Source organism: Artemia franciscana, chromosome 10 (genome assembly GCF_032884065.1).
Source record: "Artemia franciscana chromosome 10, ASM3288406v1, whole genome shotgun sequence".
NCBI lineage: Eukaryota > Metazoa > Arthropoda > Branchiopoda > Anostraca > Artemiidae > Artemia > Artemia franciscana.
The window spans coordinates 27,749,416-27,772,974 of NC_088872.1; the positions used below are offsets into that span (position 1 = coordinate 27,749,416).

At 37.3% G+C, this 23,559-nt stretch overlaps 1 protein-coding gene across 2 annotated transcripts in view; it reads left to right on the plus strand.

The window, feature by feature from the left end:
* The window catches only part of LOC136032015 (tribbles homolog 3-like), an 86,086-nt gene extending 63,487 nt beyond the window's left edge, over positions 1–22,599 (plus strand). For both annotated transcript variants that reach the window (XM_065712086.1, XM_065712085.1), the window contains exon 5: positions 22,180–22,599. In XM_065712086.1, coding sequence (XP_065568158.1) covers positions 22,180–22,459 — 280 coding nt within the window. In that variant the 3' untranslated portion in view covers positions 22,460–22,599. The remainder of the gene's footprint in view (positions 1–22,179) is intronic.
* Positions 22,600–23,559: the final 960 nt, after the last annotated feature.

Genomic DNA, 23,559 nt, shown 5'->3' on the forward strand with positions numbered 1-23,559 from the left:
AGGCAACGCTGTAGGTATCGGATGACAGTGGGAATGGTTCACCAAATTGGCCGCCCTATGCAAGTTTGATCACTTAGAACGTAATTTAAGTTTGCTCTATTCTACTACGTAATTATAATCTACAAAGAAAACAAGAGCTAAGAGCTCATATGGCACTTGTGACGAGGTCGGAAGAGCCGAGAACTCATATGGTATGAGCTCTAGCAAAATTCTAAGAATTAATAGATTGCTTTAAAAGGAAAATCAGAGGCTTAATGCCGGTCGGGATTTAAAATAAGTGCTCTGAGTTACGAGGTCCTTCTAAATATCAAAATTCATTAAGATCCGATCACCCATTCGTAAGATACCTAGATGTTCACGTTTTCCAAGAATTCCGGTTTCCCCCTCCAACTCTCATCAATGTCACCGGATCTGGTCGGGATTTAAAATGAGAGTTCTAAAGCACAAGATCCTTCAATTTTTTTAGAATCAACCCTCCCCCCAACTCCCCCAAAGAGAGCAGATCCGTTCCGGGTATGTCAGTCCCGTATCTAGGACTTGGGCTTATTTTTTCTACTAAGTTTCATCCCGATCCCTCCACTCTAAGCGTTTTCCAAGATTTTAGGTCCCCCCCAACTTCTCCTTCACCGGAGACATGATATCCTTCCAAACATCAAATTTCATTAAGATCCGATCACTGCTTCGTAAGTTAAAAATACCTCATTTTTCTAATTTTTCGGAATTAACCCTCTCCACCCCCCCTAAACTCCCCCAAAGAGAGCGGATCCGTTCTGGTTATGTCAATCTCGTATCTAAGACTTATAATTATTTTTCCCATCAAGTTTAATTCCGATCCCTCCACTCTAAGCGTTTTCCAAGATTTCAGGTCCCCCCAACTCCCCCAATGTTACCAGATCCTGTCGGGATTTAAAATAAGAGCTCCGAGACACGATATCCTTCCAAACAACAAATTTCATTAAGATCTGATCACTCCTTCGTAAGTTAAAAATACCTAATTTTTTTTATTTTTCAGAATCAACCATCCTCCCCCCAACTCCCCCGAAGAGAGTGGATCCGTTGCGGTTATGTCAATCACGTATCTAGGACTTATGATTATTTTTACTACCAAGTTTCATCCTGATCCCTCCACTCTAAGCGTTTTCCAAGATTTTAGGTCCCCCCACCAACTCCCCCCAATGTCACCGGATCCGATCGGGATTTAAAGTAAGAGCTCCGAGACACAATATCCTTCCAAACATCAAATTCATTAAGATCCGACCACTCCTTCGTAAGTTAAAAATGCCTCATTTTTTCTAATTTTTCAGATTAACCCTCCCCCCTAACCCCCCAAAGAAAGCGGATCCGTTCCGGTTATGTCATTCACGTATCTAGGACTTCTGCTTATTTTTCCCACCAAGTTTCATCCCGATCCCTCCACTCTAAGCGTTTTCCAAGATTTTAGGTCCCCCTCCCAACTTCTCCTTCACCGGAGACATGATATCCTTCCAAGCATCAAATTTCATTAAGATCCGATCACTGCTTCGTAAGTTAAAAATACCTAATTTTTTTTATTTTTCAGAATCAACCATCCTCCCCCCAACTCCCCCAAATAGAGTGGATCCGTTCTGGTTATGTCATTCACGTATCTAGGACTTCTGCTTATTTTTCCCACCAAGTTTCATCCCGATCCCTCCACTCTAAGCGTTTTCCAAGATTTTAGGTCCCCCCCCAACTTCTCCTTCACCGGAGACATGATATCCTTCCAAACATCAAATTTCATTAAGATCCGATCACTGCTTCGTAAGTTAAAAATACCTCATTTTTCTAATTTTTCGGAATTAACCCTCTCCACCGCCCTAAACTCCCCCAAAGAGAGCGGATCCGTTCTGGTTATGTCAATCACGTATCTAAGACTTATAATTATTTTTCCCATCAAGTTTAATTCCGATCCCTCCACTCTAAGCGTTTTCCAAGATTTCAGGTCCCCCCAACTCCCCCAATGTTACCAGATCCTGTCGGGATTTAAAATAAGAGCTCCGAGACACGATATCCTTCCAAACAACAAATTTCATTAAGATCTGATCAGTCCTTCGTAAGTTAAAAATACCTAATTTTTTTTATTTTTCAGAATCAACCATCCTCCCCCCAACTCCCCCGAAGAGAGTGGATCCGTTGCGGTTATGTCAATCACATATCTAGGACTTATGATTATTTTTACTACCAAGTTTCATCCTGATCCCTCCACTCTAAGCGTTTTCCAAGATTTTAGGTCCCCCCACCAACTCCCCCCAATGTCACCGGATCCGATCGGGATTTAAAGTAAGAGCTCCGAGACACAATATCTTTCCAAACATCAAATTCATTAAGATCCGACCACTCCTTCGTAAGTTAAAAATGCCTCATTTTTTCTAATTTTTCAGATTAACCCTCCCCCTAACCCCCCAAAGAAAGCGGATCCGTTCCGGTTATGTCATTCACGTATCTAGGACTTCTGCTTATTTTTCCCCACCAAGTTTCATCCCGATCCCTCCACTCTAAGCGTTTTCCAAGATTTTAGGTCCCCCTCCAATTCCCCTCAATGTCACCAGATCCGGCCGGGATTTAAAATAAGAACTCGGAGACACAATATCCTTCCAAACATCAAATTTCATTAAGATCCCATCACCCTTTCGTAAGTTAAAAATACTTCATCTTTTCCGAATTAATCGGCCCTCCACTCCCCCCAGATGGTCAAATCGGGAAAACGACTATTTCTAATTTAATCTCGTCCGCTCCCTGATACGCCTGCCAAATATCATCGTCCTAGCTTACCTGGAAGTGCCTAAAGTAGCAAAACCGGGACATACAGACCGACAGAATTTGGGATCGCTACATGTCACTTGGTTAATACCAAGTGCCATAAAAACAAAACAGCTAATGCTACGGTAGAAGAGTTTCTTGTGGTGGATCTTACCTGTTTTACATAAGGCTTCGGGTATCTGAAAGTTGTTGAATGACGCTTGATCATGAATTGCTTTAAGCTAAGTCTTAATTTTAATTTTTCTGGCACAAATGGTCGAATGAAAATGATTTTCGGCCCAAGAACATAATGGTTTTGGAGCAGGTTCAAGTTTCAAGTTCTATTTATTTTCATAAAATAACAATAAAAAAAACAATATCCCAAAGGGCTCAATGACCCTGTACTTGGGAAACGCAATACAATAAATAAAGAATCATAAAACTTGTCATAAACATACTAACCAACATCTAAATATAAGTATATAAGGAAAAGAAATCAACTCACCGGCAGTCCCCACGAAACAGCGACCCCCACATCACCCGACAATAAAACACAAATTAAAATTCTCGCGTCATCGAGGATACAACACCAACAAAACAACAACCCAAAAAAGAAAAAAAAACTCCGCATTGGGAGTTGTTTTGGTACTTGTGTCTCATAGCCACTGTTCTCAAGTTCTGCCGAGAAATGAAGTTCGGTTAATGCTAATGAAATAAAACAAAATATGATGAAAATATAATTTATCAGAAGGATTATGAAAACTACGACACATAATTATGGAAGGGGGCCATCCAGACCACATAATAAGTAACCTAAACTAATCTAACAAAAATACCAACTAAATATTTAATTAAAATATAGCTATATTGTAGTTTCCCACTGAGCCAAAGCTAATATTGTTTGGTATAAAGACCATGACATCCGGTTATTTTCTCGTGTTCGTCGCGATACAAGATCTTGAGTGTGGTGGAAATCAGCGAAAGCCGATTTCCTTTGTAAATGAAAACAGGTATTATTATTCCCGTGTGGTGATCAATCGACAGAAAAGCAGCAAATCTATCACCTTTGAAGGGATATTTACATATTACACTACTCTAGAAAGGAGAGCTGAAAATTAAAAACGTTTTTGCTCTTAGAAAGTCCATTTTTACACATTTCAGATACTACCTAATAAACATCAGACATGGTATGTTTGAAACTTATTTTCGAGTAACCTAACAGAGCCTTCTTCATTTCCGAAAAAGATTTTCTTTTTCGTTAGGAAAACTGGTAGGCTGTAATGCAAATTGACAGTACTCTGCAATTCGAAAATTCTAAACTTCCTTAGAAATGTCAAATCAATTTAAAAAAACAAGAGCTAAGAGCTCATATGACACTTGTGACGAGGCAAGAAGAGCCAAGAACTCATATGGTATGAGCTCTAACAAAATTCTAAGAATCAATAGATTGATTTAAAAGGAAAATCAGAGGCTTAACCCCGGTCAGGATATAAAATAAAAGCTCTGGGTCACGATGTCCTTCTAAATATCAAAATTCATTAAGATCCGATCATCCACTCGCAAGTTATAAATACCTAATTTTTTCTAATTTTTCCTCTCCTTTCCCTCAGATGGTGAAATCTGGGAAAACGACTTTATCAAGTCAGTTTGTGCAGCTCCCTGACACGCCTACCACCAAACTCGCTAAATCACTGAACCCCTCCCCCAACTCCCCCAAAGAGAGCGGATCCGGTACGGTTACGTCAATCACGTATCAAGGACATTTGCTTATTCTATCCACCAAGCTTCATCCCGATTCCTCAACTCCAGGTGTTTTCCAAGATTTCCCCCTCCAACTCCCCCCAATGTCAAAAGATCTGGTCGGGATTTGAAATAAGACCTCTGAGACATGAATTCCTTCTAAATATCAAATTTCATTAAGATCCGATCTCCTATTCGTAAGATAAAAATGCCCCAATTTTCACGTTTTCCAAGAATTCCGATCTCCCCCTCCAACTCCCCCGAATGTCACAGGATCTGGTCGGAATTTAAAATTAGAGCTTTAAAGCAAAGATCCTTCTAAATATCAAATTTCATTAAGATCTGGTCACCCTTTCGTCCTCAATTTTCAAAATTACCCCCTCCCCCCCACTCCACCAAAGAGAGCAGATCCGGTCCGGTTATGTCAGTCACGTATCTTAGACAGGTTTCTATTCTTCCCATCTAGTTTCATCCTGATATCTCCGCTTTAAGTATTTTCTAAGATTTCTGGTTCCCTCCCCCCCAATGACGCTGGATCCGGTTGAGATTTATAATAAAGAGATCTGAGTTACGAGGTCCTTCTAAATATGAAGTTTCATGAAGATCCGATCACTCCTTCGTAAGTTAAAAATACGTCTATTTTTCTAATTTTTCAGAATTAACCCCCTCCCCCAATAGAGCGGATCCGTTCCAATTATGTAAATCACGTATCTAAGACTTCTGCTTATTTTTCCCACCAAGTTTCATCCCGATCCCTCCAATCTAAGCGTTTTCCATTATTTTAGGTTCCCCCACCCCAACCCCAACCCCCAATGTCACCAGATCCGGTCGGGATTTAAAATAAGAGCTTTGAGACACGATATCCTTCTAAATATAAAATTTCATTGAGATCCCATCACTTTTTCGTAAGTTAAAAGTACCTCATTTTTTCTAATTTTTCATAATTACCCCCCCCCCCCTCAACTACCCTAAAGAGAGCGGATAAGTTCTGGTTTTGTCAATCATGTATCTAGGACTTGCGCTTATTTTTCCCACCAAGTTTCATGCCGATCCCTCCACTCTAAGTCTTTTCCAAGATTTTAGGTTTCCCACTCCCAACCCCCCTCCCAATGTCACCAGATCCGGTCGGGATTAAAAATAAGAGCTCTGAGGAACGATATCCTTCCAAATATCAAATTTCATTGAGATCCGATCACCCGTTCGTAAGTTAAAAATACCTCATTTTTTTCTAATTTTTCAGAATAACCCCCACCCCCCAACTACCCCAAAGAGAGCGGATCCGTTCCGATTATGCCAATCATGTATCTGGGACTTGTGCTTATTTTCCCCATCAAGTTTCATCCCGATCCCTCCACTCTTAAGTGTTTTCCAAGTTTTAGGTTTCCCCTCCCAACCCCCCCCCTAATGTCACCAGACCCGGTCGGGTTTAAAATAAGATCTCTGAGCCACGATATCCTTCTAAATATCAAATTTCATTGAGATCCGATCACCCGTTCGTAAGTTAAAAATACCTCGTTTTTTCTAATTTTTAGAAATAACCCCCCCCCCCCAACTACCCCAAAGAGAGCGGATCCGTTCTGTTTATGTCAATCATCTATCTAGGACTTGTTTTTATTTTTTCCCACCAAGTTTCATCCCGATACCTCCACTCTAAGTGTTTTCCAAGTTTTAGGTTTCCCCGTCCCAACTCCCCCCCCAATGTCACCAGATCCGGTCGGGATTTAAAATAAGAGCTCTAAGACACGATATCCTTCTAAACATCAAATTTCATTGAGATCCGATCACCCGTTCGTAAGTTAAAAATACCTCGTTTCTTCAAATTTTTCAGAATTACCCCCCCCCCCCAACTACCCAAAGAGAGTGGATCCGTTCCGATTATGCCAATCATGTATCTGGGACTTTGCTTATTGTTCCCGTCAAGTTTCATCCCGATCCCTCCACTCTAAGTGTTTTCCAAGATTTTAGGTTTCCCCCCTCCGACTCCCCCCAATGTCATCAGATCCGGTCGGGATTTAAAATAAGAGCTCTTAGACACAATATCATTCCATGCATCAAATTTCATTAAGATCCCATCACCCGTTCATAAGTTACAAATACTTCATTTTTTCTATTTTTTTCCGAATTAACCGGCCCCCCACTCCCCTCCCCCAGATGGTCAAATCGGGAAAACGACTATTTCTAATTTAATCTGGTCCGGTCCCTGATACGCTTGGCAAATTTCATCGTCCTAGCTTACCTGGAAGTGCCTAAAGTAGCAAAACCGTTACCGACAGACAGAGAGACCGACAGAATTTGCGATTGCTATATGTCACTTGGTTAATACCAAGTACCATAAAAACCCATAAAACTTTTACGCAAGATTTTCGAGAACAAGATTTCTTAAGAGAAAAATGAACCAAATACGTTGCTTTTCCCGTAGTAGGCCTACTACTGGAAATGGAACAGTGGAAACTGCAAAACTGAACGGTTGCAGATATGTAGAAAAGGCCAAATGGAGACTGAATTTTACAATTCTTAAACTGGAAGGGAATGAGTGTGGTCTTTCGGCCCTGATTCTCTTATTAATGTTCATATTTTCAAGATCTCATCCTTATTTCTCGTATAATTAATCTGTTTTATGGATGGTTGGGATGAACCTGGGCTCTTTCGTCAAAATGCAAGCCACCCTCCAAATGCTACGATTAATGAAAAATCAAACAACGTTACTGAATAGTTGAAGTGTAGGGTTATAACTCAGCTGTAGGGACACGCTACGGGGCTCGGAATTTGATTCCAGTTATGAGATTATGCCAAAGCGTCTCCATATTAATCCAAACAAGAGGAAATAGAAGGATGATGTTGTATAAAGGCAAGGGGTAGGGCTCATGATGAATACAGGAAGCTTCTAAGTCTTGCTTAGTTTTGGAAGGTATTAATGATACAATTCTAGTTGCCCACTTTATGACCAAAAAGTGCAAGGTATCAGCCATTGGGGTATATGCGTTTGTAGGATTGACTATCGGAGATAGTCGTGACACAGATGAATCTTACATACAGTTATAGAAAACAGATAGACAACGTCTCGGGTTGAAGTACGGCATTTTTATCAGGGGATTTTAATACCCAGGTTAGTACAAATAGGGACAAATGGTATCCTAGCTTAAATTGCTTGGCTTGGGGGTTAGTGGTGTGATTGCAAGCTCAGCCGCCTTGAATGTGGAGACAATGGGCTTTTGAGGCCTGAACCTTGATACAGTTGGGTCCCACCCCACCACAAATTGCAAAAGTCATAGCTTTGGTAAATCTGGTATAGGAAAGGACTGCTATAGCTTCGTGGGTACAGTAATCTAGTTGGAACCAATGCAGTATTTAGTCATAAAATGGCCTATCTGTTAACATGATTCTCAGGTGATGATAGGACGGGCAACCTATTCAATTATGTTTAATCGAAGATCGGCAGGATCAATACAGGACGCTAATGTATATAGGAGTACATCTATTGATGTTAAAAGTGGGGGTTAGGGGTTTCTTGAGCTAAGTTAAAGCTAAAATTTAGGAATTCTCCTACCATCTGAGTGGTTATGGTATTGATAGCTCCAGGATGAGAATTTAAGAGGAACTTTCCAAGAACGGTTGGGCAGGAAATTTTTGAATTTAAAATCTGGTTTTGGGTGGATGGAATAATTTCATGAAATAGATTGTGAAGAAGCAGAATGATATCTCGGGGATGAAAGTCTGAAACCGAGCTATGGCTATTGACGTGGCTTTGGTAATTATAGAGGCATTATTTTGATTTCTGTAGAGAAAAAAAAAATGCTTAGCATGATGGTACTTATCAGACTAAGAGACGGTCTAGATAATATTCTAAGAGAAGAACAGGATGGTGCTAGAAAGGGAGAGGATATATGGATCAAATCTTCACTCTTAGATAATAATTAAAAAGTTTCTGAACCATCAGACCCGTTTAGTTCTCAGTCTTATCGATTATGAACAGACACTTGATTCAACTTATGGAAAACCTTTGGTGAAGGGCCTACCCTTGCACAGTATAGGCCTACCAGATAAGTATATTAAAGTTATTAGTCTTACATACGACAATAGCATTGCTGTAGTTTAGGTAGGTAGTGAGATTAGTTTTTTGTATGGTGTGAAATTAGAAGTAAGCAGGATTGTATCCTCTGTCCGTTTATTTGGTTTTGGTTGACGGACTTTGTCCTAAGGAATTCGGCAAAGGCTCTGGGAGAGCATGGTATCCATTGGAAAGGTGAAACTCTCCTTGACTTGGTCTTTGCAGATGCTTTGAGTGTCCTAGATAGAATTGTTATCAAGATCAATGAGTTTTTGGAGGTTTTGAGAATTCAGGGTGCAAGAGTAGGTTTGAAAGTTAATGTTAAAGAAGACTAGATTTATTAGACTATGATTAAACGAGGTTGAAGAGATGATGTTAGGTAACAAGGAAATCGGTCAAGGGGATATCTTCAGGTACTTGGGTAGCATTACAAAAGACGGTGGATGCAGTTTAGATGTTAAAAGTAGAATAGCCAAGTTGAAAGGTATTTTTGCGCAGTTGAAAATGGTTTGGAAGAATAAGAAGATAAATCAGCGAAATAAAATTAAAACGTTGGAATTCATGGTAATAGTAGTGGTCAGGTATGGCTCTTAAATATGGGCACTGCGCCCTGCGCAAGGCTGATGCGTGAGGAGATTTGTTTGATGTTTTCCGAGGAATTATCGAAGTATAGTTTTAGATATCCGTTTGAATGACAATATATCAAACAGTAAGTGTAGTTCGGTTCAACTTTTTTGGTCCATAATAAAAGAAAGATTAATATTGCTATGCCATGTTATTAAGTATTATAAACCTTCTAAAGACCTGAGCGTAATTTTCACTGTACGCAAAAGACTTGTATTTCAATCAGTTTGTTCTTTATTCATCAACAACAACAAAAAACAACTATAGAAGAATCTCATAAGTATATCCAAGGTTTACAAATAAGAGTGGTCCTTTTAAACCCTCTAAATTGTTTTAGCATCATCTGTGTATCATCTGCGACATATTGAAAAACGAAATGTATTATACAATGCGGTTTTTTAAGTCAAAATATTAACGAATAAAAAATCACCATGGCAATCAAAGTGACAAGACAAAAATGATATAAGTATACTGATTGCTTAATATATAATGATGTTAATTCGTGGAAATGTCAGCAATTTTTTATTTTTAAATGCAATCATAAAAGAGAAAATGTTTGAAATACATTTGGTTTTCAGTATTGCGTAAATGACGCAATGACCTTTAGAAGTTTTGTTTAACTTAATTTTTTTTTTTATGTTTCTGAGTCCCCTACAACCAAATGTTCGCTTCTTTTGACCCAGAGGATGATCACTGAAATTTTTCCAGCCAATCGTACGACCGACTTCAAATAAGCCTACCATTCCCATTGTAAAATCTATGCCTAAACAATTTATAATTTATATTATTTGCGCCCCTTGCCCCAGGGGTTGTGAGGGTCATGTCATGTTCAGAGGCTAATTTATTGAATCTCTTGGACTATTTTGAACAAAATGGCTATCTCAAAATTGAAATGGAACCTTAAGAGGTTAAGGGTATTATAATGAAACTTTCAGGGAATGGTTGAGGGGGATAGAGCATATTGATCCACGGTTTGGGATTAATTTTAAGTTTCCAAGGATTCTTTGGGTGGGGCTAAGTTAGTCTCAAATTTTGACTTTGGGGAGAGGGCAGAGTGCATTAATGCAACATCATGAGAACGGCTAGGGGTTTGAAGTTAAAGCTTAAAGGTATTGTCCAAGAATCAAAAGGGGGTATGGGACAAGGGCTGTTAAATTTTTGCATTGGGGGTGGAGAAGGGGTGAATAACTGATTGGTCTGATCCGCCAAAACATTCTTGTACTAAAAGTTCTTCTGGGATTTATAATCTCTCCGCTGTTAAATACCAATCTATATCAAAAGACGCTATGCCTTTTTAGATTAACAAAATTATAGGGCTGGATTTAGGGGGGCTAGAAGGGACAGGCGCCCCGGGTGGCAAAAAAAGCTTAAATTGAAATATTTTTGGGCAAAAATTGTGATATTTACAGTATTGATGGCGTGGCTTATTTGCTTTAAATATTTAAATTTTCTGTTGCAGTTTTTACGAAAGGCAATTGGAAGAAAAAAAAAGCACATGCAATTGACTGGCCATATTTATTGCACTCTAAAATACTTTCAGTGAAGCGCTAGTCAAAGTTTATCGCAAAGTGTGAGAACTGAGGGGGAGCAGTTCTCCTCATGTTAAGCGATAACTATATGCCGTATAATTTTGATTTTGCTCTGTGTTTTCGTTTGAAAAGAACTTGTCTTTCAAATTGTAAGATCAATTTTATTTAATGAGCAATCTTTCGTAATTACTTCCTTATTTATTTTGGCTTTTAAATGCACTATGACGAAATATATTGAGTTTTTTTTTCTTATCAACTTTTTCGAAATATGTTTATCGAAAAAGGTTACAATCTCATAACGCAAAGGCTTTGTCTCACTTGAAATTCTCTTTCGAAATTTTGACGTCAAACGATTGCGAAATGCGTTGGAGCCAATGGTTTCTTTCAAATGAGACTCTTCTAATGGATGCTCTAGAAGAAATTCAAAGACTAGACGGTGAAAATTGATGAACGAATAGATGATACAGGTTGGTTGATGTAGAAACCTTAAGAATCAGCAGAATCATTATGTAAGAAGAGAGAAATTTACTTGCAAATGTTATAAAAAAAAGTACCAACTAAATTATTTAGTAAGTGCATTAGCTTTAAAAAAGAAGTAAAGGCTACCATGAATGATTGTAAATTTCGTATGTCTTTCTTCTTCCGTGATTAAATAGAAAAAAAAATCAACTGAAATAAGGAGCAACATTAAAACTTAAACGAGCATAAGCTATTTCCTATATGATGGGGTCTGCCTCTTCCTCAATTCTCATCTTTACGTTAAAGTCTTAAACTTCTTTAAAAATACTTTTCAGTCAAATTCAGCGGCCCTTGTGTTTGAGCAGCCTTTCTTAAAGGGCGAACGGTATCCACGCACAACAAGCATACAATTCAACTTTGATAATAGGTGGATTCGGAAAGGAATGATGTGCATTTACCGAGGCAGTGTTTTCATGTCTCTCCGTTATGAGTTTTTAGAATATTATTTTTTTTTAATTTATTAATTTAAATTAATAAAAAAAATATTTTTTTGAATTATTAATTTTTTAAAAATTGTTTTTTTTTAGAAAATTAGAAGCATAGAGATTACGTAATCCAGTGGCAAGAATCTGTAATATTTTAGCTGGAAACTAACAATTAGCGAACTCTTCCAGGTGACTAGTTGTCATCGAAATTTGTGGTTTGACCAGTAAGAAGGGAGTAAGAATTGATTGAAGTTCTCAAATGAATGTATCGGAGCAAATTTTTCTGTGCAAAATGCCTTGTACCTTGACGGAGGAAAAATAAAAAGAACGAGTGAGAAAGGATTTTAAATAAACTGGTAATTTTACGAAATGAGGTTATTTTCATCGAGGAAAATTTTATACGCGGGGAGGGTTTTTCGAGAGGGGACCGTCTGAGGAGGGACTTCGCTGACAAAGTAAATACTTGAGCAGCTAAAAGAAACTTCTTAAAAACCTTGATTTTTTATTGAGTTTACCCTACTCGTTGAAAAATGAGTTATGATTGAAAAATGGACTGGAGAGGGGTGGGGACAGGAATCAGGTGAAATTTAAATACATTTAAAACTAAAATAAATGTAAGTTTTTGGGAAAGTTTGAAGAAAACCCTATAAATTCGTAAGTTCATTCAGGTTAGACAGTTGATACCTTTAAATCGGTGGAATATATTAACTTTAATTCTGAAATAGTTTCTTAGAAGCATGGCCGTATCCACAGGTGGTTTAACTTCCTTGAAATTTTTTGTCAGACTCGTAAAAACACAATAAAATGTAAATAAGCAGATTTGATGTTTTTGTACCCTCCCCCTCCAAAAGAAAACAAATACTACCTTGCTTAGAAGTCATGCAAGCAATTTTATTTGCCCCCTCGATCCGTTAAGAAATGGCTCGCAGATTGTGATAATATGTGGTACTTGTAAGCACCACAATGACTTTCAGAGCCTTGACTAAGTCCTGGGATGTATTCTCTTCTTTTGTGACAGAAACAATTGTACTCCCTTACGAAACCGTGCATTTTTTTTATGCATGAAGGGGTTAAAAAATTCATACACATGGGGGTCTCCTTTTGTCTTTTGGTTCAGACTGACCTTCAAAATAAAAGGGAATTTTTGTTAATTTTGAAAAAAATCCTACCATGGTTTTAGCATAATCCAGACAGGAAAATTTCAATGACAAGGACAGCTAATAAACGTAAATTTATGTGCAATACATAGTAATAACATATATACGTATAAATTCATTCGTTTTCTGCATTTGAGACTTTTTTAGTGCATGAAGTATATAAACACTAATGCTGAAATACATTATCTTTGAAGCCATGCATGCAGTTTTATCTACCCGCCAACTCGTTTAGAAATGGCTTTCAGATTGTCATAATGTGTTCCTCTTCCGTCCAGAATTTAGGATAATAAAGCTTCTATGTGTAATTTTGACCTAGCCCCTTTGCTACCATTACAGAAACATAAACCACAAGATTCGTAAAAAAATTGTTTTTTTTTCACCTGTCTGCCTCCATGTTAGGCCCAACTTATTTCCGTGCCTAAATTCTAAGACCTTGTAACAGCCATTATTTAGATTTTCCCAATATGGTACTAAACAAAATTTTAACCTATTACAAAGAAGGGGAAGAGGTTCGGCCAAGATACAAAAATCTATATTAACCCGTCGACTCGTTTAGAAATGGATCGCTGATTGCCATATTATTTGGCCTTCTTCCGTCCAAAATTTAGGGTAATAAAAGCCCACCCTATTCCCGTGGGTAAATTCTTAGACCTTGTAACAACCAATATTTAGATTTTCCCGATTTGGCACTAAACAAAATTTGGCGTAGGTATTTCTAAAGAAACTACTAGGTAAAATCTAAAGAAATTCTAGGGTAAAGAAGCTCCTGAAGGTTATTTTTAAAGAAAACTATGACGTAACTATTTTAGAAATCCTGGAGTAAGGAAGCCCCTGAAGATTTTCAAAGGGCTCTTTATTAAGTAAAGATCTTAGAAATCCTGATTTGGTGGGAGTCTTGTAGGTTTTTTAAAGACTCTCTATTAGGAAAAACCCTAAGAAATCCTAGGGTATAGAAGCTCCTGAAGGTTTTTTAAAGAAACTACGACGTAACAAAATTAGAAATCCTTGAGTAAGGAAACCCCTGAAGGTTTTCAAAAGACTCTGTTATGTCATAATCTTAGAAATTCTGATTTGGCAGAAATCTCGTAGGTTATTTAAAGACTCTCTATTTGGTAAAATCCAAAGAAATACTTCGGTAAAGAAGCCCCTGAAGATTTTTTTAAAGAAACTATGACGTAACAATCTTAAATAATCCTGAAGGTTTTTAAGAGACTCTTTTATGTAAGAATCCTAGAAATCCTGATTTGAGGGGATCTCTTAGGTTTTTTAAACAGTCTCTATTAGGTAAAACCCAAAGAAATCCTAGGGTAAAGAAGCCTCTGAAGGTTTTTTTAAAGAAACTCTGACGTAACAATCTTAGAAATCCTGGAAAAAGGAAGCCCCTGAAGATTTCTCCTACACTCTTAGGTATTTTTAAGCATAACATCCATAGAAAAACATCCCCAATTACGTAACATGCACCTGCGTCTCTTAGAAAACATTCCGTATAACGTAACATACACCTGTTAGCTGTCATAGAATGACGGGATAGGGCTTCGTTTCAAAGCAGGGGTAGGGCTGCGTTTAAAAGTAGGGATAGGGATGTCTTTAAAACCATGGAGATGATACTACTGGTAAACGCCGGCTCTCTAAAATAAATCCATGATTTTTCCATTTTGTTCAGGTTGGGAGGAGGAGGCTGCCAGTTTGCTGCACGGGGTTTTCGGCAATGATGACTTCATTGATGTCCTTTTCATTTCGATCCAGCGCCATTTTTTAGGTGTTTCCAGCTATTTTTAAAAAATTCTCTGATTCCGTTTCCAAATTAAATTTTACTATGAAGATTAATGGAAATAATAGTTACCATTTCTGAATCAATTACAATGGCAGTTTTTTCCTACTGGACAGTTTTTTTTAAACTTTTTTTTTTTTTTACTTTGGGCTGTGGCTCGCTCTTCATTAGGTTGCAGTTGTTGCTGCAACCATGATTAATCTTCAATTTCTGTTCTTTTTCTAAAATGTTCGTTTCCGCATGATAGTCGTATCTTCTACCCTTGGCCGAACTGTGACTGCTACCACAATCTCATTTAGTTGTTCGTGTAGACTCATAATTTGCTAATAGTTTTGCTCTTTCATTCTTCTTTAAGATCTGAAGGGAGAGTAAAGATGGGTCTTCATGTTTGGAACTTTCTTCAACTTTTGGTTTTATACCCTGGTGCATTTCGGAAATGTCTTTGGGGTAAAAAAAAAATCACTACAACGGTGTTCGATACAACCGATACTAAATAGTACAGAAGTTTTCCTCATTTTTTTTTCTCTTCTAATTTTGCCTGTGAGGTCACTATTTATGTTATAGATATATTTTGGAACTTGTGGTCCCTAAGGGAAAAACCCTGTCTTTAGCCTAGAGCGTTCGACCTCCATGTTGTGAGACACTATACTTTGCATATAACCCTGTCAAAAAATTTATATACTCTCCTATAATGAATTGTTTTCTGTCTTAGATGACGCCGTTACTTTTTGATCTGGCTTTGCGAATTTCAAGCATGCTTACTTCTTGTGGCAGGAGTTAAAATAAATTTCTGGTGATGCCTTGATGCCCAATGCTTTGCGCGTAAAGATATCTTTAGATTTTGTCTGATATAGTAGTTTGGTCATAGTGATCTCTATGAGCATTACTCCTGGATCAGAGATTAAATCTTTATCTTCTACAAATAGCAGCTTCGAAAAGAAATAGATGATCACCCATCGATGCAACTCTTGAGGAGAAATTGACGTATCTGAGACCTTAATAACTAGATTTATGACTGGAATGTGCACTGATTCTAAGTGATGCTATAAAACAACCATCATCGATTGATTTGTTACTTGCTCAAACGAAAGGTAGTTGTTTCCAATGGAATGATTCAGTACGGTATCATCCAAGAGCGTAGCCAGAATTTGCATTTCATGATAGGAATTGGGGCTTCGAATTTAAATTAATGGGTTAGAGTGTAATTGATGCTACATTAGCAAATATTACTATCAAAACGTATAGTTATGGAAGAAAGATCAGGAAAATTATCGACCAGGCATGTACTTAGGGTGGGGTCTTCGAGACTGTTCCCTTTCTCCAATAAATTTGAACATATTAATGATTCTTCTTATAAATTCGTACATTTGTGGTATATATCGCTCAATTTTTGAAATTCTTCTGAATATATGCCCACAAAGAAACATCGGTCTACTTGAGAAATAAATTCCTGCGTAAGTCCCTACTCCAAACCCAGTGAACTGTCCTTGGTTACGCCCTTAATTGTTTTATTCTTTGTTGTTTTTTTAGAGTTTTGATAGTTCATATTAGGTTCAAGTATCATAAGCAGTCTTGAATATTTTTTATATGAAAGAGTAGTTAGGTGCTAAAGGAACGGAGATGAATGTAACCTGGCTCCAGGCTGCATAGCCTCTTTAAGAGAGTAACAGAATTTGTTTGAACGGATGAAAAAAGATGCAAAATGCAATTTTGGAAAATATGTGCATGCTCGTATTACTATTTTTTCCTTTTTTTACTCTTTAACGTTTTCGTGTCGTTGGCATGAAAATAGAAACGTTTGACAGTTTGCTCCCAAAAAGTATGTATTATCATGAAAGGATTGTAATAAGATTGAGTGAATATGAAGTCAGAGAAGACTCCGAAATTTTCAAAACCACATTTCTTCTCTTTCCCCGAAATTCTGATGAATCACGCCTCTGAATTGAGAACCTTTAAAAACTTTCGGTGGAATCCCCCCCTTCTTGGATTAAAATCTGGGGTGCAATCCCAGCAATAAAGAAAAGCGCCTCGTGATAATATTCTATGACATAGGCTCAACCAATGGGTTGCGCTATACCGGATATTTGATCACCATTCTAATTTGAAAACAGGTCTACTTTCAGATTTAGGTCGTCAGGTCATCACAAATTTATTTTATTCGAAAGTGTAAATTTGGTACTTTGCTCTGTCTCTAGCAAAGAGTATTTCTTTTTCTTCCATGCATTTTTTGAAAAAATTAATTGTAGGCAACAAAGTGACTATGGCCCAAGAAACATTTGTTTTTGTTTGTTTTTTACCGGGTGTTTCTTAGAGGTGTATAGGATAGTATTGCGCGGTACACATTGGGCGGTATAAAAAAAATAATAGTGAAAAAACTCAGTAAAACCCACGTCGGTGTCAGTAATGCAGCCGTTCGTTATTACTAAAGTCAACGAACGGCATAATACACGATCGTTTATTTTAACTCCTAAGCCGTGCCGAGGTGTTGGCCTATGGAATTGAATGAAAGCGTACACACCCGGCGTTTTTACCTGACAACTGCTGATGAGAGAGTGTGTTTGCAGAGGGTATATCATAAAAAAAAATTGGAGGTCAGAAATGCATTTCTTTTCCTGGGAAGAGAGAGGACAAATGTAAAACAAACAAGAACTTGCTATATAATTTGACCAGGACGTGCCCAGAAAGTCAATGTTAAGAGTAAGGAAGTCAGTTGTTGTTGTTGTTCGATGTTGTCCTAGGGAAGAAAGTTAGAAACGCAGCTAGGAATATTATTGAAAATGTTCATGTTTGATAGAGAGGAAGAGGGGCGTGTACAAAAATTATTTGGGTGATACATCACATGAAAATAAGATGATTGTAAAGAGAGGGGAGAAGGCATTGTATTGTATCAGATTAACGACGCTTCTTGACTACTAAGGTCCCTGCGTCGGCCCTGTAGTGCAAGGCTGCAGCATGATTCGATCTCTGGGTCCCGTATTACCAAGCTAAGGTCAAACCCACTGCGCCACCACAGGACAGAAGGCATTAAAATATGTATTACGGAGGTTTGAAGTAGAGAACGTGGATACAACTGCTGAAGACCGGGAAAATGCAGCCATGCGGCGTAATAGTAAAATATTGTACTAGCACGTTAATAAATCGGGAGGGAATAGTCAATCTGGACTTGTCCCATTTAAAGATAGGAACGGGACTACAATTACTAATAAACAAAGAGTTAAAGAGAGATGGGTAGAACATTTTGATAAAGTGCTCAACCTTGATAGAGTTACAGGAAAAGATATAGAAAATAACGTTAAAGTTTGTGACAATTTGGATGTGAAGGAAGATTTTTGTGAGAGGACGAATTAAAAAATCATAAGGCCCCAGGTGCTGATAGTTTGGTAAATGAGTTTTTTTTTTATATATATATAATATTGTGGCTATGAAGTTAGAGACAAGTTACTGAAGATTATGAATATGGTTTTTGAAAAAGTGCAAGCACATAGCGATTTTAGCGATTTAGGAAACCCGAATTAAACCCCTCTATAAGAAAGATGATAAGAGTGAGTATAGTAATTATAAAGACATTAGCTTGATTTCTGTAGGTAACAAATGACTTAGTATGATGGTACTGTTTAGACATAGAGATGCTGTAGATAAAGTTTTAATTAAGAACAATGTGGTTTTAGGGGAGGAAGATGTTGCTTCGACCAAATTTTCACTCTTAGATGAATAATTTAGAAGCGCCGGAGTCATCAAGCCTCTTTAGTCCTCAGTTCTATAGATTCTGAGCAGTCGTTCGATTCATCTGATAAAGAGCTTTAGCGAAGGTCCTATCCTTGTACGGTATACCAGATAAATGTATTAAAGTGATTTGTTTTATGTACGAAAATAACATTGTTCTAGTTATGGTAGGAAGTAGGATTAGTAGCTGGTTTCGTGTTTAATTTGGAGTTAAGCAGGTTCGCGTCCCATCCCTATTTATATGAATCATTTTGATGGACTTTGTCCTAAGGAGCGCAGCCAAGGTAAGGGGAGAATACGGAATTAATCGGGGAAATAAAACTATTCTAGACTTATATTGTGCTAATGATTTAAGCTTCCTTGATGAAAATGTTGCCACAATTGATTAATTTTTAGAGGTTTTGCGAGTTCAGGGTGCAAGAATAGATTTGGAAATTAATGTTGAGAAGACTAAGTCGCTAAGATTAAGAAAAAGTGAAGGTGAATAGGTGATGTTAGGTAACGAGAAGATCGATCAAGTGGACAGCTTCACTCACCTAGGTAGCATTATTAGTAAAGACGGTGGGTGAAGTGAAGATTTAAAAAGTAGAACAGCCAAGACCCATTGTATTTTTTACAGTCGTAAAAAGTTTGTAAGAATAGGAAGATAAGTCAGCGCACCAAGATTAGAACATTGGAAGCTACAATGATGACAGTGGTCAGGTATGGTTCTGAAATTTGGGGGCTCCGAGACACGGAGTCAGATTTATTAGATGTTTTTCAGAGGAATTGTCTACGGAATGTCTGTGTACCCGTCTGACTCATAGTTTGTCAAACAGTAAGTTATATGAAAAATATGGTTTTATCCAGCTTTCTAGGGCTTTAATGGGAAAATGGTTCAGATGGATAGGACACGTTCTGCGGGTGAAGGATGATAGATTGTCCCTATCGGGTAACTGTCTAGGGGCAAACGAAAATCTAGTCACTCCGATATGGGGTGGGAGGATGTCTTAAGGAAAGATGTATGGGAAATGAGCACTTCTTGGAGTTGTAAAAAGGTAGGTTTTGAATAAATTGGGTGGAGGAGTAGCGTGCGTAGCTGTGTTGGCCTCAGGTGACTTGGTTCTGTAGTAAATTGTTAATGGTAGCAGTAGTGTACACAAACATGTTCTGAGTAATTGCGGTGGAACTTGCAAGATGTATGGAAAAGGATGGTAAAATTGTGTTTAAAACAACAATAGGAAAAATTCACATTTACCAACTTTCAGGCGTTTTTAATCGATCTAGTCGACCCAATAATCTTATCTGCAAATGATATTTAAAACTTTTTTTCGCAGGGAATCCGTTATGATTTTTCATTTTGGATGGCCGTTGTGTATTATTAGACAATGAGACAGCGTTTTACTTCTAGTGTAATTCCTCCTTAATGCTTTTTAGAAGCTTTGTCTTTTGTATTTTGTACTTAAGTAAGTCAAAGAAGACATAATAGAGCAAAAAAAATAATAATAATAAACAAATCCTTAATGTTCGAATCATTTCTTAGAGAAAAAATTTAACTTGACTGAAATGAAAATGAAATGTAATAAGTCTTGAGAAAGTATTAGGGTTGGAATTGTTAATTTTCTTCTGCGAGCAAACCACACCAGCAAATTTAGCCACGAATATTAACGAATTTAGGATAAAACAAAAGAAGCCAGCGCTCTGTGGAAAAATAAAGAAAAACCCCTGCAATATTGCAATATTGCCATATTTAAAAAAAATGGATGCTTAAAACTGTGCTTATGGCGTGTATCCCTACGATAAAAATTCATATGTAGAAAATTCAACTGAAAACGACATTCAACTGAATCATGGGTTTCCTGCCGTTCTCAGGGTTTGTAGTCCCTTGAATCCTTCAAAAGGATTCGATCCCCTCCAATTCAACCCTAGAAATCAATTTTTCCATCCCTAAGTGGGTTTGCATCTCTGTTTAAGCCCCCTCCCTTAACCAGCCCAAGGATATGGTCACAAGTCAATGGTTGTACTCTAGAAGTTTATTATCATCAACAGTTTTACGCTATCTTCGCCTCAAAACCGCAGATAGTAATAGTATATTTAGTCCATTCTATCCCGAAATGCAGAGGGGCTGTAGATTTAACCCTCAATCATCTTGAGAATACAAGTGTTATCCGATTGAACAAAAAATAAACAAAAATTGTATAATTGCTAGATTCTCACTCTGGATCTGAAGTTTTTTTTTTGTTTGTATAACTTAAACATCCCTCATTTTTACCTATTATTATTTAGAATTTGGTTTATCAGATAACAACTGTTGAATAATTGTATATGAAGAAAAATAGATGGAACTAATTACTAACCCCTAACCCTTGTTAAAAGTGTCTGAAACTAATTGCGTAATCGTCTATTTTGTAGTAACTCTACGGCTATTTTGTAATCACAAGTTTGGTGTTCTACTAACTGCACAAAAAATACAGCCCGTGACCTCTTGTTCATTTGTGTTTTCTGTGTATAGATCGACCCACGTCTTTTTGCACGCACCTTGAACATTAATCTGAAAGTATACTATCTTTTGATTCGGATTCGTAACAATGCTTAAACTGAGAACAAGAGATGCTAGAAACACTAGCAGATAAATCAACTGCGAGTTTAAAAAATGGCTGCACGTTTCTTGGCAAAATGCGATAAAAAACAAGCCAAATCTATTCCAACTGGTCATAACTTTTTTTTTTTTTTGGCTTGTTTAAACTGTCAACTCTAGCACCCATCTTTTCATAACGACTAGTACAAAGAGCATGGGAAACCGATAAGAGAAAAAAGTTTGGCGCTTTAGCATGGGCTGCAATAAAACCTAACCATGCAGCTCAAAGTGCAGTCTTACCCAGGAGAATAAAAAAAAGCTTAATTTTCAGTTGTTAAAATTTGGATGTCAATTAAAAATCTAAGTTTATTGGGATGCAGTCTGGAATCTTCTGAAAGGTGGCATACTCTTGCTTTTGCACTTTTTCTTTCATTATGAAATAGTCAAGGCTAATTATGCCTAAATATATCTAGTATTTTGATTTGGTTATCGTTAGCAACTTCATGATTTTCCTGCGTATTCCTCGATGCGCTGGCTGCCTCTGAGTTTTTCCGGAGACCAGAGTTACAACAACTGTGACCCACATGTCGCAGTTGTGAATCAACACACGTGACACAGTCTATCGGATCCGATTCAAACGCCCTATTGGTGTAATTAAAACCAATCTTCTAAACACAAAATCTACTTGAAATTCCAATAAGCCCTTCTTATGGATATGGATGTTAACACTGTAGCCCATCCCTCATAAAGATTCTATTGACCGCAGTCACCCTAAACTCTCACTGGAGTTTGGTTAAATCAATACTTCCAGCCCTTTTAGAAAGTAGGTGTAAGACAAGACATTTCAAACCAGTACCCCCGAAGAAGTCGGACAAGACCATAAAAAGAACAGCTCTTGCTCCCACCAAGTTCTGTATGGAGCCGACATCCTATTCCTTTAAATGTGCTCTTGACAAGCATTTAGGTACTACTGCGCCACTTTCCCCTCCTCCAGAGAGGTCAAATAGACGCGAGCTTTAAAAAGGTATGGCAATGATATTATGCACCATTTTTTGTTTTTAGGATCTGGTGACATTCTGAAAAACCCTATTTTTTGTATTTGAATCAACCATTGAATAATTTTCGACAAACAGGCTGCTTACAATGTTACTTGTTCAATTTCTGCAATTTTGATTGTCCTCAGTGTCCTACTTGTAAACTTTGTATTTATGGACATTTCGAATGAGTGTCTGTTGACAATAAAGGATTTCGATTGACGATCAAAGTCACGGAAATTGAGTATTACTCTTTGGAATTCTATATTGTAAAATATAATTTTTGTCTTTTCAGATATCCGTTCAATGATCCTAATCCACTAGCACTGTTTTCTAAAATAGTCCAAGGCTACTATCAATTGCCTGATGATATGTCACACCATGCCAAATGCTTGATTCGTAACCTTCTGCTTCGTGACCCTACTCAACGTTTGACAGCGGAAGATATTTTAGCTCATCCTTGGTTTGCTGACAAGGATGATTTGATTGGGAGAGTAAAAAGGGATAATGCAGAGGGAGAGGAAGAAACAGGCGAAGACCAACAAGTGCCTCTTTTTGGCCTTGGTAGTGATTGATTCATTTGATACCAGTTTGTAAAAGCTGTTTTGAACTTGTCAACTTTTAGTATCTTGGCTAAAATAGTCTGAGACCGTGGACTATGGAATGAAGTTAATTTTATATCTTCATTTGTCTTTAGATTATAGGAGTAAAGGAATTTTTTGACTTTTGTTCTTTCTCTCAAAAGGAAATTTTGTTAAAATGAAGATATTTCAATTGGTATTATGAAATGTAAACGCAATCTTATAAAAAAAAAAAGCTGTATATTGTGAGTGCTTCCAAATCATATCCATAAATAAATACTAAAAGAAGAAAAATATAAGTATAGGCTACATTAAGTTTACAGTAAAAAATATAGGCATACATTAAAGGCCCCTGATGCTAACATAAAATTTATGAGTAAAAAAAAGTTTTCTATGGTAATAGATGTTTTCTTTCAGGCTCAGTAGAATAATCAGAATTTTTACTTTATTTGCTCTTGAAGCTTCTGAGCATTCGTGGATTGAGTGACAAAAGACTGACTAAAAATTTGGTTAACAGTTTAAGCTTAAGAGATCATTTCACAAACGAATTTTATTTGTGGTTTGGCAAACACACAAAAAAGGGAAATTATGCTTTTTAGTTTCCAATTGTAGGGTTTTTAGACCTTAAATGTATTGACACCCATCTGTTTTTAACAATGGTACAGGTATCATTTCTAAATAATTTCAAGAATGCATGCATTGTCCACATCTTAAAAGTTTGGACTAGCTACTTTAATACACTTATGCCCAGGCCAAACTACAGTCGTGACTTACGAAAAAAAAACACAATTTGTAAATGAACCGGGCTTTTTGTTGATTTTAGTGTTTTGATTTTTGTGCTGGAGAAATGGGCAATTTGAATGACGATTAAATGGTTTGAAAACCGTTTAGTATATGTTGCGATGTTGTTGCGCGAAATTCTGCTTCCATGAAAAACTGTCACTATGGTCTGACTTGGGCATTAGACTACGTTCAAAATATGAAGTGAAAGTTCAAGTTCAATTAAATCGAAAGAAGACAAGTCAAAGCGTACAAGTTTGGCCCTTCCCTGCATCTGATATTAGAAAGTAGAGGTTATATATTAAGTCGGAATG